Raw genomic sequence first — 11,639 nt, 5'->3', positions numbered from 1 at the left:
GAATGACCACCCCACCTACTTTCTTTCTTTTTTTTTTTTAAAAATAAATTTATTTATTTATTTTTGGCTGCGTCGGGTTTTTGTTGCTGCACGCAGGCTTTCTCTAGTTGTGGCGAGTGGGGGCTACTCTTCGTTGCGGTGCGCGGGCTTCTCATTGCGGTGGCTTCTCTTGTTGCGGAGCACTGGCTCTAGGCGCACGGGCTTCAGTAGCTGTGGAGCACAGGCTCCACAGTTGTGGCTCGCAGGCTCTAAAGAGCAGGCTCAGTAGCTGTGGCGCATGGCCTTAGTTGCTCCGCGGCATGTGGGATCTTCCCGGACCAGGGCTCAAACCCATGTCCCCTGCATTGGCAGGCAGATTCTTAACCACTGAGCCATCAGGGAAGTTCCCCCACCTACTTTCTATCTAGCTGATTCTTACTCCATCTTGAAGACTCAGTTTATATTCTATCTCTTATATGAAGTTTTATCTAGCTTTATAATTTACAGTAAATCCTCCATTCGTGGAACTCCTAATTTTTCTTCTTACTCTTTGCCTCATTTGACACTTAACTGCATACTGCCTTGTGATTCCTCTCGTTTTCCTCTCTTGTATCATTATTTCATCTGCAGAGTGTGGCAAAGTTCACCACTGTGGGCTGTCACAGCTACTGTCCTCAGTGTGGGGTGCTCTATCCTCCCACCCCCATTCCCCGAAAGAACAAATATGGTTCCCTAAGGTGATAAGGGAAAGCCCTCTCCTTGGGTTGGCTTTAAAAATACATGGCAACCCAAAAGAATGGAGAGCGGGGACTCAAATAGGTATTTGTGTGCTCATGTTCATAGCACCATCATTCGCAATAGCCAACAGGTGGAAACAACCTAAATGTCCATTGTCAGATGAACTGATACAATGTGGTCCATTCACACCATGGAACGCTATTCTGCCCTACAAAGGAATGAAATTCTGATAATGCTACAACATGGATGAACCATGAAGGCATTAGGCTGAGTGAATAAGCTAGACACAAAGGGACAAATATTGTATGATTCCACTTCTATGAGGTAATAATCCAATTCATATAGACAGAAAGGAGAACGGGTAGTTCACGGGCTGGGGGAGGGCGGACGGGAGTTAAGAGTTTAATGGGTACAGTTTCAGTTTGAGAAGATGGAAAAGTTCAGGAGACGAATGAATGGTGGTGATGGTTGCACAACAATGCGAATGTATTAACGCCATTGAAGGCTATACCTAAAAATGGTTAAAATGATACATTTTATGTTATGTGTATCTTACCATAATTTTTAAAATGACAATATGAAAAGCGTTGGTTAATGTCCTCAACCGCGAATCTGCAGGCTTCTCCACGGCCTCCCTATGCCATTGGGAGCTCCCTGAGAACAGGGAAACGTGTCTCCCCTCTCAGTCTGGGGCTCTCCCAGGACCAGAAAGGGATTTCCTCAAACGGGGAGCTAATCCTTGAGAGTTTGGACTTGTCATGTCCATCATCAGACTGAGGTGCTTCCTGATGGTGGAGCTGCCTAGAACGGGTGAGGCTGTGCCTCCTCCAACAGACCGGGAGTTATCCCAGTGAGTGTGTACGGGGTGGGAGAAAGTGGGCTTCGTGTTTGAAATTGTTGCCTCTCCGGCCCAGCCCCTGGGCTCACGAGCCCCGCAAGCGCCTAACGGCTTTCTGCCCTCAAGCTCCAACCTCTCCCCTCCAAGTTCCGCGGGCTCAGAACGCCAGCGGGTTGTCCGGCTGGGCGGGCAGAGGCCGCTTCCGCCCTCTTCCAAGATGGCCGCCTCCTCTGCGACAGGCACGGTCACGTGAGCACCCTCGCCTATGAGGTAGCCGGGGCTGGGTCGGCGATTGTCCCTTCCCGCGCCCCGTCCCGAGTCGGCGACTGCCCTTGTCAACCGGAGCCTGAGAAATCATGGCAACTGGCTCGGGCTGGGAGCGAGTGGCAGCTGCGGCAGCGGCGGCAGTTTGGTCGCGGGCCGGGGCGGCGGAGCGGCGGCGGCGGCGGCAGCACTGGCGCTGGCACCGGCCCTGAGCACCATGCTGCGAGGCAGACCCGAGAGAGAGCTGGCGGCCTGGTGGGAGGCGGAGGCCGTGGCCGCGGCCAAAGCGCATGCGGCGAAGGAACAGGTCCGCGTGGACCCGGGCGCAGCCGGGGAGCCGGAGGGCAAGGCGGGGGAGGAGCAGCCCAAGGAGCCGACCCCGGCGCAGCCCCGCGCGGCCGAGGAGGGCGACGCCCGCGCCCCACCGCGGCCGCCGTCCACGCTGCCCATGTACCAGGCGAAGCCGGTGTCGGCGCAGGGCCTCTACCCGCACGGGAAGTCCAGGAGCAAGAACCGTAGCTGCAAGCGGAGCTCGGACCGGTCCGAGGAGTACTGCTCTCCGCGGCCTGTCACCGTGGACAGCTCCAAGGCCAGGACCTCCCTGGACGCCCTGAAGATAAGCATTCGCCAGCTCAAGTGGAAGGAGGTGAGGCCCGGCCCGGCCGCGTGGGCACAGGGGGGTGGACTGGACGACCTCAGAGGAGACGGACGGCCCAGGCCAGGTCTGAGGGCCGAGCTCCTGCTGTGCGCCACGCTTGTCAGCCGCAAACTGCTCATCCTTCAAAGCCTAGCCCCCAAGTCACTTCCTCAAGACGGCTCTAGACCCCTCCAGGTCAAGTTAGCCACTCCCTCCTCTAGCGCCCCTGCAGCTCCGCTCCAGCTCCATGGTCTCCAGCCATCAGCGCTGGCCTTCCCACATGGTAGATATTTGTTTATATGTCTGCTCCCTCCACCAGTTTTTGAGTCCCCGGAGGCCTGGATCCTCTCTCTGTCTTTCACTTCTTCCTTAAGTTATATTTGTTTAGCATTTACTGGGTGACCCTTGGGGCGGTTGAACCGTTTGTACTTTGGAGGCAGGCAGACTAGGGTCTCAGCACCCTGCCACTTAGCTCTGTGACCTTGAGCAAGTTGCTTCACCTCTTCAGCCTATTTTCTTCTCTGTAAAGTGAGGCTAATAAAACCTATCTCATAGTTTTCTTAGTATTAGAAGACTCGCCGCTTATTGTAGTATAGCCCAAGTGTGCAATAAATGGTAACTAACCTTACCACTACTCCTTTCTCTCTTCCACCATCACTATCACCATCACATCACCATTAGCATCATTGTCATCAGTGTAGGCACTGTGTTTTATGTTTCAAGGCTTGGCTTATAGCAGGTGTCAGGAAGTGGTGGGTGAAAGGGTGAATGAAGGAGTGGGTTATTTGTCCCTGAACTCATTTTAGACCCGGTGGGGGCTGGGATGAAGCACCAGTGACATCCAGAGATATCTGTTGCAGTTGGCGGAGTGGATAAAGCCATTTGACTTTATTTGCAGCACCTAAGGTTATTTAATGTGCTTTTGGGAGTGTCAGGATTGTGGTTTGGGGTAGTCGAATCTGGAGGCTTGGACCCAGATGGTCTGCTGATGGTATAGGATCTGTAGCAGGCAACATGAGGACGCAGGTCCTTAGCCCTGGGTCTTAGTTATAGTAGAAGTTCAGGAATGGTTTAATGAAGTTGGAACATGCAGAGAGGTGGCCACAGAAAGGATTGATGAGGTCAGAGGGTTGATATCGCAACAGAAGGGGTCGTGTGGTTTGGAGGGCAGTCAAGAATCAGGCAGGGCAGACTTCCAAGTAGGGAGGTGTTAGCCATTGCGAAGTCTGATTCCAGGGGTCAGGGCCCCCCAGCCTTGGGGCTTGGGGTTCAGGGGAGGACTTTGATGCCTATGAAACCTGGAGAAAGTGAGGGAGGCTCCCAGTACTAGGTGTCTGGGTTTCGGGACAGGGTCCCAGGTCCAGACCAGAGATATGAGCACCAGAACAATATAAACCTGGAGAGCCTGTGAGTACTATAGTCCTAATGAAGGGAGGATCCAGGAACTGAGACCAGGCCACAGAATTAAAGAAGGCTGATTGGCCCAAGCCTGTGCTTAGCTTAGCCCTGGGGAGGAGAGAGACGCAAAACTGGCCAGATCTCAAGTGATGGAGCCACACGGACTCAGAAATCAGCAATCACACGTGCTGGGCCAACTTCATTCACTCATTCCGTAAGTGTCCATAGTGTCCACTGTGGATACTGGGCCCTGCGAATCAAAGATGCTTAAGATGTAACCCTTGCCTTCAAGGACCTCCAGGTTCAGTAGGAGGTAAGACACAAGTAAAGAAATCATTGCAGTAGTTACAGGGCCTTTGCTACTGCTTCTTGAAATGCTCTTTTCCCAGCTGTTGGCATGGCTTACTCTGTTACTTCAGATCGCTGATCAAATGCCACTTCCTTGAAGAGGCCTTCCCCCAATATCCCTCCACTCGTCTTTATTTTTTTTTTCATAGCACTGAACTCTAGTGACATTATATTTTGTATTGTTTATTGTCTGTTTCCCTCAGTAGAATGTAAGCTCCATGAGGGCAGGGGCCTTTATTTTATTTACTGCCATATCCTCAGGTGCTCGGCACATAGAGGTGTTGATTGGATGAACACCTTATGGAATGAGCGTTTCTCTCTCTTTGTAAAGGCATACATGCTATAGGAGATAGAGGGGGGCCATGTCAGGGCCAGGTGCTGGAGGAGAGAGCCCTGAGCTGAGTTCTGAGTGCTGAGAATGAGTTGGCATTATTTAGGGGTCGTCGACTTTGGCTCCCTGGCCGAGGGAGTGGGATGGACCAAGCAGAGGTGCATTTGGGGCTTCACAGGTAGTTCAGTAGGGCTGAGTCATAGAGTGGGGGGCAGAATGGTGAGAGAGGGGGCAGGAGGGGTGAGCAGGGGTCAGATCATGTGCTACACTGTGGAATGTGGATTTTTTTGGAAGCCTGCATGAGCCACTACAGAATCTTAAGCGTCTTCTGTTTATCTGCTGTGCTACTTTGGCAAGTGAGTTAAATTCTTTAGGCCTCAGTTTGCCTGTCTGTCAAATGGGGTTGGGTCGGTGGTTCCCAGTCTCCTTACCGCTGTAGCCACATAATGGTAATGTGAGTCTGTGTGTGGCCCTTGCACAGGTGAACCCGGTGGGGTGAGCAGTTTACAGGGCGCTACCTGTAACTGCCTCCTCCAGCCCCAGTCCTGCATGTTCTGCTCAGAAAGCATGTTGGCATGTAAGTGGAGATGCTCATTCTAGTATATTTTAAAACATAATTCACTCACAACAAGACTTTACTATTAGACATGTAATTATTTACATAGTCCCGCTTCCCTATTCGTCTGTGAGGTCCCGAGGACAGGAGTGTTGTCTGACTTGTGTCCCTGATGCCCAGCAGATGGCGGGTGATCCATAAATGAATGAATAAATGACTTGCAACAGAGCTCACATCTCATCTTGACACCATAGAATGTGGAGTTTGAAAAGTGCCAGACTGGGTAAACTTTGAAGTTCCTTCCAGCTTTAAACAATGGTCATGGTATTCTTAGTACCTACCACAAAATTGGCTGCATGACAATTAACATATATGTAAACTGGGTACTAACAAAATGTAAGCACAGCCTCCCCAGGCCTCAGTTTCCCCATCTGTTACAGGGGTGCTGTTGGAAAAGGTCACCTCTAGCGCTCAGCACTGATATTCTAGGAGCAGGAAGTCTGCTGGGGGCTGGGTTGCAAGGAACTGAGCTGCAGTGTCCCTTGTATGTCATGCTGTGCTGTCACTGCAGGATTTGGGAGTCCCTAGCTGGCTGGCTTTGGCAGGGGTTGGGCAGCAGCCCAGGCAAGAAATAAGGTTACGAGCACCAACCAGTGTGAAAGCTCTGTGTCTCCTTTTGCGAGTGAGTGGTGAGGGGCTCCACCATCGGGCTATTCAGCAGGACAGCGCTGAGCCAGCGTGGGAGTTCAGACGTTTGCTCAGCTGCAGGGCACAATCTCCCTTCTTTCTGCACTTTTCTCTTTTCTGCACACACTTAATGACAGTAACGATAACAATGATACTGAACAGCAACTGTGATGAAGCCTTCCACAGCTCTTCCCCCGTGCCAGGCACTCTTCTAAGTGCTTTACATTATAGCCAAGGAGTTGATTCTCCCAACAACCAATAAAGTAAATGCCCTTTTGTCTCCATTTTACGCAGGAGGAAATCGAAGTACACAGAAGTTAACGTATTCAAGGTCCGACAGCTGGTAAGGGGCAGAGCTAGCATTTGAAACAGGTTTCCACTTGAAACCAGCCTCCCATTCTGTGCCCTTCCCACTGCTCCCCACTGGCTGATACTGGCGGACCCTGGGTCAGGGGTGGCATAGACATGACAAGTCCCTCCTTGCCCTCCAGGGATAGACATGCATACAGAAGATTGCAGTCCAGCCTGGGAGTTGAGTGGGTAGATGGCATTCCATACAGAATAGGAGCAAAGGCAGGGAGACCCGGTTTTATATGCAGGATGGGGTGATGGTGGCTTAGAGAGTGTGTGGAGAGCAGAGAGAGATGAAGAAGGAGCCAGGTTGGAGGACGTCGAAGGCCATGCTGAGAGGCTTGCACTTCTGGCTGAATATAATCTCAGATTCTTGCCATATATAGACCGAGCTTCCCTTGCCCACTCTGTCAGTCTCAAGGGCCCCACACCAACTCTCTGAAATGATTCAGTTGTCAGTTGTAACTCCAGTCAGGTCTAATGCAATGGTGCCCACCATGCTAAATTTGTTTCTCAAAGGACAGTTCACAAATGTTAGCTCTGTAAACTTGTAGGTAAGACGAAAGTTTATTCTAGAAGAGCAAAATCATGTTTACAGAGTCACCGTGAAGTTGCAACGTGAAGAGGGATGGTTCCTGGCTCATAGTAGATGTTCAGTAAATATTTACGGAATTGTATGGTCCTCTTCCAATCGTGTGAGCCTCTCTCCCCCTCTCCTGTATATTCTTTTTGCAGTTCTGACACCCTCATTAGAGAAAACCTTAGGGAAAAGACACCATGGAGGATAGATGCCGCTGTTGTTGTGAGCTGCCCTCCTTGGAGATGTCGGTTGTGTATTTGTGCGCAGTGGTACCATGGACACCAGCTGACGCGAACGAGGGCACTGAGAGATTTGATAGAGGGACCTTTGTTGATAACAGTTGGCATAAGCCCCATCCCAAGATCTATTACAGTGTGAACTCTTTGTCTGAGAGTGTCCAAATCAAGTGCTGTTTTCTGAAATGTATCCAGCCTTTCTTCAGAACGTATATATATACTTATGCTGTCATCCTATTTATAACTTGTACTATGTTAGTTACTGTTTATGAAATACCGTATTATGTGCTAGGCATCGTTCTACGTGCTTTATACTCATTAAAACTTGTGTAAAATGTTTATTATGGATTATTTTATTTAATCCTCGCAGCAACCCTCTGAAGTGGATCCCCTTATCATTTCCAATTTACAGATGAGGAAACTGAGATTGAGAGGAGGTTAGTTCAGGGGTGAGCCCAAGTTCACACAGGTAACAAGGGGCCGAGCCATCCAGGGCCTGTGCTTGTAGCCAGTATGCAATCCTATACTGTCTTCTTTGCTAATCCTTTGCTAAAATCCACCCTGCAAGGAGTTACTCTATTTTCATTATTCCCAGATAACAATTGAAGAAACTGAATTGGGCACAGCAAGTAAGTGGGAGGGTCAGGGTTCAAACAGTCTGTCTTGTTCCCAAGCCCACTTTTCAGTATGTTTTATCATCCTCCACTTCTTAGCCCTCCAATTCCTCATCTGACTCATAACTCTGAAATGGCAGTGGTGTCACTTAGAACCAGGAGGGTGACATTGCAAACAGGACTTAAAGTAAAACACATTGAAACATATCCTGCCTGGCAGAGGGAGCATTTGGTGTCTGCACCTTGCAAATCCTATCTCATCGCTGCCCACGAGGGAGAAGAGATTCTGGTGCATTTGACTTGCCGAGTGGCCTTGCTCCTCTGCAGGATGTGAGCCTGCTGCATGAACTGCTGTGTCTCAGACTCTTTGGGGAAGAAGGCAGATTAGAAAATGAAGAATTGTGTAGTTTAACATTCCTCCCTTTCTTATTTTAATGATAGTCATCTCGAGATTTACTTTCCATTTTTTGAAAACAGCATTACCTTTAGGGACGGTTTATAGCCTACTCCATCAAATGTTCGCCTTCAATAGACACGTTATTTTAACGCCTAGTCCACTAGAATTTTTCCTTTGCAAGTTAAGCTTGTCACACCATAAAAGTCACAATTCACTGCCACTCTTATACGATATATGTAATAGCTTCAAGAATCCACACTAATGCCTTAGAGTCCTTTAAAAGACAGTAAATTCCAGGAGCTCATATTCGAGTTCTATAACTACGACAAATCAAAATATGGGTTTTTAAGGTGTTAACATTGTTAGAGCAGTTCTCTGTGTTATGCAAACAGGCCGTCTGCTGTAAATAGCCTCGATTTTCTTAGCGTTCTCCAGTTTGCTTTTGTGTCGGCAGCAGTTGAGTGCAAAAATTCAGTCACACATGTTCTTTTTCTTTTAAATCTGTTCCTTGAAAAGAACATAGCGTAAAGGTAATTGGCTACTCCTTTAAGTGGCTTCTCTAGAGTGAAAGTATTGTGTTCCGGAGCCAGCGTGGACTTTGAATTCAGACAGATGAGTTAAAAATCCTTGCCACTGATTACTTGTGTGACCAAGCCAGTTGGGTACCGCACACAGAACCACTCTGAGCGTCGACTCTTCGTCTGTATCGGTGGGCTAGTGATGCCTCTTGCAGAATTCTTGTGAGATTAAATGAGGGGATGTATGTAAATTGCCTTAACCCAGTGCTTTGCACATGGTCTGTATTCAGTTAAGGTTACTTTTCCTTCTGTTGGATAACTATAGACATTGGTTATTTGATCTATATATTTTTTTAAACTAGAGAACAACTAGTATAGAATTTCATCTGCATATATAGGTTACTGGTTAAATAGACATGACCGGCTCATTTGAATCATTTAACCAATACTTTGAGGCCTGCTTTGTGCCGGGCTATATTTGGGTTCTTGGGATACAGCAGATAACAAAAGCACCCAGAGACCTCTGCAGGATAATGGAGAGTTACAGTTACATTTTTTGCATGAATGTCAACGTGATGTAGCTTAGGTTTAAAATTTTTTAAATAACACTGATTTAAAGTTCTTTTCTTTTAAAATCAATTATACTTTCAAGGTTTCACGAGTTTAACTGAATTATTTTAAATTTATTTTATTTTTAAATTTATTTTTGGCTGCATCGGGCCTTCATTGCTGTGCGCAGGCTTTATCTAGTTGTGGCCAGCAGGGGCTACTCTTCGTGGCGGTGCGCGGGCTTCTTATTGCCGTGGCTTCTCTTGTTGCGGAGCATGGGCTGTAGGCACGCGAGCTTTAGTAGTTGTGGCACGTGGGCTCAGTAGTTGTGGCTCTCGGGCTGTAGAGCGCAGGCTCAGTAGTTGTGGCGCATGGGCTTAGTTGCTCCCTAGCATGTGGGATCTTCCTGGACCAGGGATCCAACCTGCGTCCCCTGCATTGGCAGGTGGATTCTTAACCACTGTGCCACCAGGGAAGCCCCTTAATTGAATTTTTTAAAGCCTCTATTCTGGACCTGGTGCCTGTCTCATCATACTCTGGTATATTAACTATATATGTCACCATGGGAAACTTATTTTAGCTCTTCAGGTGACATCAGTACTTAACTTTTGTGTTCATAAAACAAATAAGGAGGTTGTTGATGTGAATGTATCCGTTAGCTATATAGACGAGAAGCAGATTCCCTGGGCTGACTCCTTACTTTCATCCCTAAGCAGCCCTCCCCACTGACCCTGCAAAGTCCACGCCAGGCATGGGTTTGAATCTTGGCTCTGTGACCCTGGACAAGTTCCTTTACCTCTCTGAGCCAAAGGTGCCTCATCTCTAAGAATGAGCATAAAAACATGGTAGGCTTGTGAGGATTAATTCTGAAAACGTTTGAAGTGCCCGGTGCTTTAAAGTACGAATACCTGTTGGTTTGGCTTTCCCTCCGATGAATTTCTATGACATCTTAATTCAGTTTTATAATAGAAAATTGATTGGTGTGAACAGGCAAATAACCTTGCTGTTGCTTTAATCAGTTTGGAGCCCCCGCTTCCCACATGGCTGCTCCTCCGCAGCGCAGTCACTCCCTGAGATCCCGCCACGAAGGCTGTGGTTTTGTCAGAGAGAACGATGGTCTTGTTTCTCTCTTCCAGATGGACTAACATCTCTCCTTCCGCATCACCTCACATCGGGCCCTGCCTTAACAGCTGCCTCGGCTGCCATTTGTGTACATGTTTGTTTCTCTGGGTGTTTTGAAACCGTTTTCTAGTAATTTTTTTGTTTGTTTGTTTTTTGCGGTACGCGGGCTTCTCACTGCTGTGGCCTCTCCCGCTGCGGAGCACAGCCTCCGGACTTGCAGGCTCAGCGGCCATGGCTCACGGGCCCAGCCGCTCCGCGGCATGTGGGATCTTCCCGGACCGGGGCACGAACCCGTGTCCCCTGCATCGGCAGGCGGACTCTCAACCACTGCGCCACCAGGGAAGCCCTTATTTAGTAGTTTTTATAAGTGCTCCCTAAGTCCTGGCAGGCATTGCTGACAGCTCCTTCTGTTCCCCCATCTGCTTCTATGTCATCTGAGAAAAACCTTCGCATCCTTATTGGAGCTGGAAGAATAGGGCGGTTTGTCTCGCGTGCTGTCATCCCTAAGTATAGTGTTACTTTTCAAAGAAGCCCTTCAGTCTCTCTGCCTACAACTCTTACAAAGGCCAGTTTTCATATTTTGTTCGTTATGGTCACAGGGGGATTTTGTTTGTGTCAGAACTGTGGTTATTGGAATTTTAAAAAGCAACAATGTAAAAATTTCTGGACATCTTAGATTATTTGCAAATAACTTTTGTTCAAATTCCAAAAACAATATGTGCTTATGAAAATTTATACAATTCCCAAATATGTAAAATAAAACCCCAAAGTCCCACTGACCCCCATTTCCTGCCCTTCCCCTCTCCCATTCTCATTCTTCTCTTAGGGTAACCCCAAGATTGCAGTTTGGTATGTATCTTTCCAGATTTTTTTTTTCTTCTTATTCCTCTATGTATCAGGACCACTAAATTGTGCTGGAGTATCAGACAACCACAAACTATCAGTGGCTTGCTACAACAAAAGTTTCTTTCTTGCTCCCACCTAGGGGGTAGATGATATTTGGCGTGGGAGTGGGGCGAGAAAGGGCTCCCGCCATCTTGGTTATTCAGAGACCCAGGCTTCCAGCGCAGCACCTGCTTCAGTGAGTCACGGAGAGGAAGGGAACGTGAAACATTCTGCGATGGCTTTTAAGCCTTCTACCCCGAGGTGATTCTGCTCACATTTCATTTGTCGAAGCAAGATACATAGCATGGTGAACTTCAGAGGGGCTGGGGCATGCAGTCCTACCATGGGAGTGTAAAGAGGAGAATCAAAACATCCCACTAATGACCACCAACTACACATCATATGTAGAGATGCAAGAGATACATATATAGTATAGAAATAGAAATAGAAACAATTTTCATTTTATTTTAAATGCTGACATTGTACAATATATATGGTATTTGGCAAGTTTTTCTTTAGCAATACCTCATGGACATCTTTCTCTGTTAGTACATACGGATTCATTTCATTTTAATAACAACCAAAGAGTCCATTCGATGGATATACCACCA

General features: G+C 48.0%; 1 protein-coding gene across 8 annotated transcripts in view; it reads left to right on the top strand.

Annotated features, from left to right (window-relative positions):
• The first annotated feature begins 1,855 nt into the window (after positions 1–1,855).
• TTLL11 (tubulin tyrosine ligase like 11) overlaps positions 1,856–11,639 on the top strand; it is a 277,747-nt gene continuing 267,963 nt past the window's right edge. For 3 of the 8 annotated variants that reach the window (XM_033427260.2, XM_033427259.2, XM_033427258.2), the window contains exon 1: positions 1,857–2,465. In XM_033427260.2, the coding sequence (XP_033283151.1) occupies positions 2,037–2,465 (429 nt within the window). In that variant the 5' untranslated portion in view covers positions 1,857–2,036. Of the gene's footprint in view, positions 2,466–11,639 lie in introns of all 8 variants that reach the window. The other 5 variants (XM_049710769.1, XM_049710768.1, XM_033427261.2 and 2 more) reach the window with 3 other exon arrangements.

This window comes from Orcinus orca, chromosome 6 (assembly GCF_937001465.1).
Source record: "Orcinus orca chromosome 6, mOrcOrc1.1, whole genome shotgun sequence".
Classification (NCBI taxonomy): Eukaryota; Metazoa; Chordata; class Mammalia; order Artiodactyla; family Delphinidae; genus Orcinus; species Orcinus orca.
The sequence above is the reverse complement of the archived record's forward strand: the minus strand, read 5'-3'. Positions and strand labels throughout refer to the sequence as shown.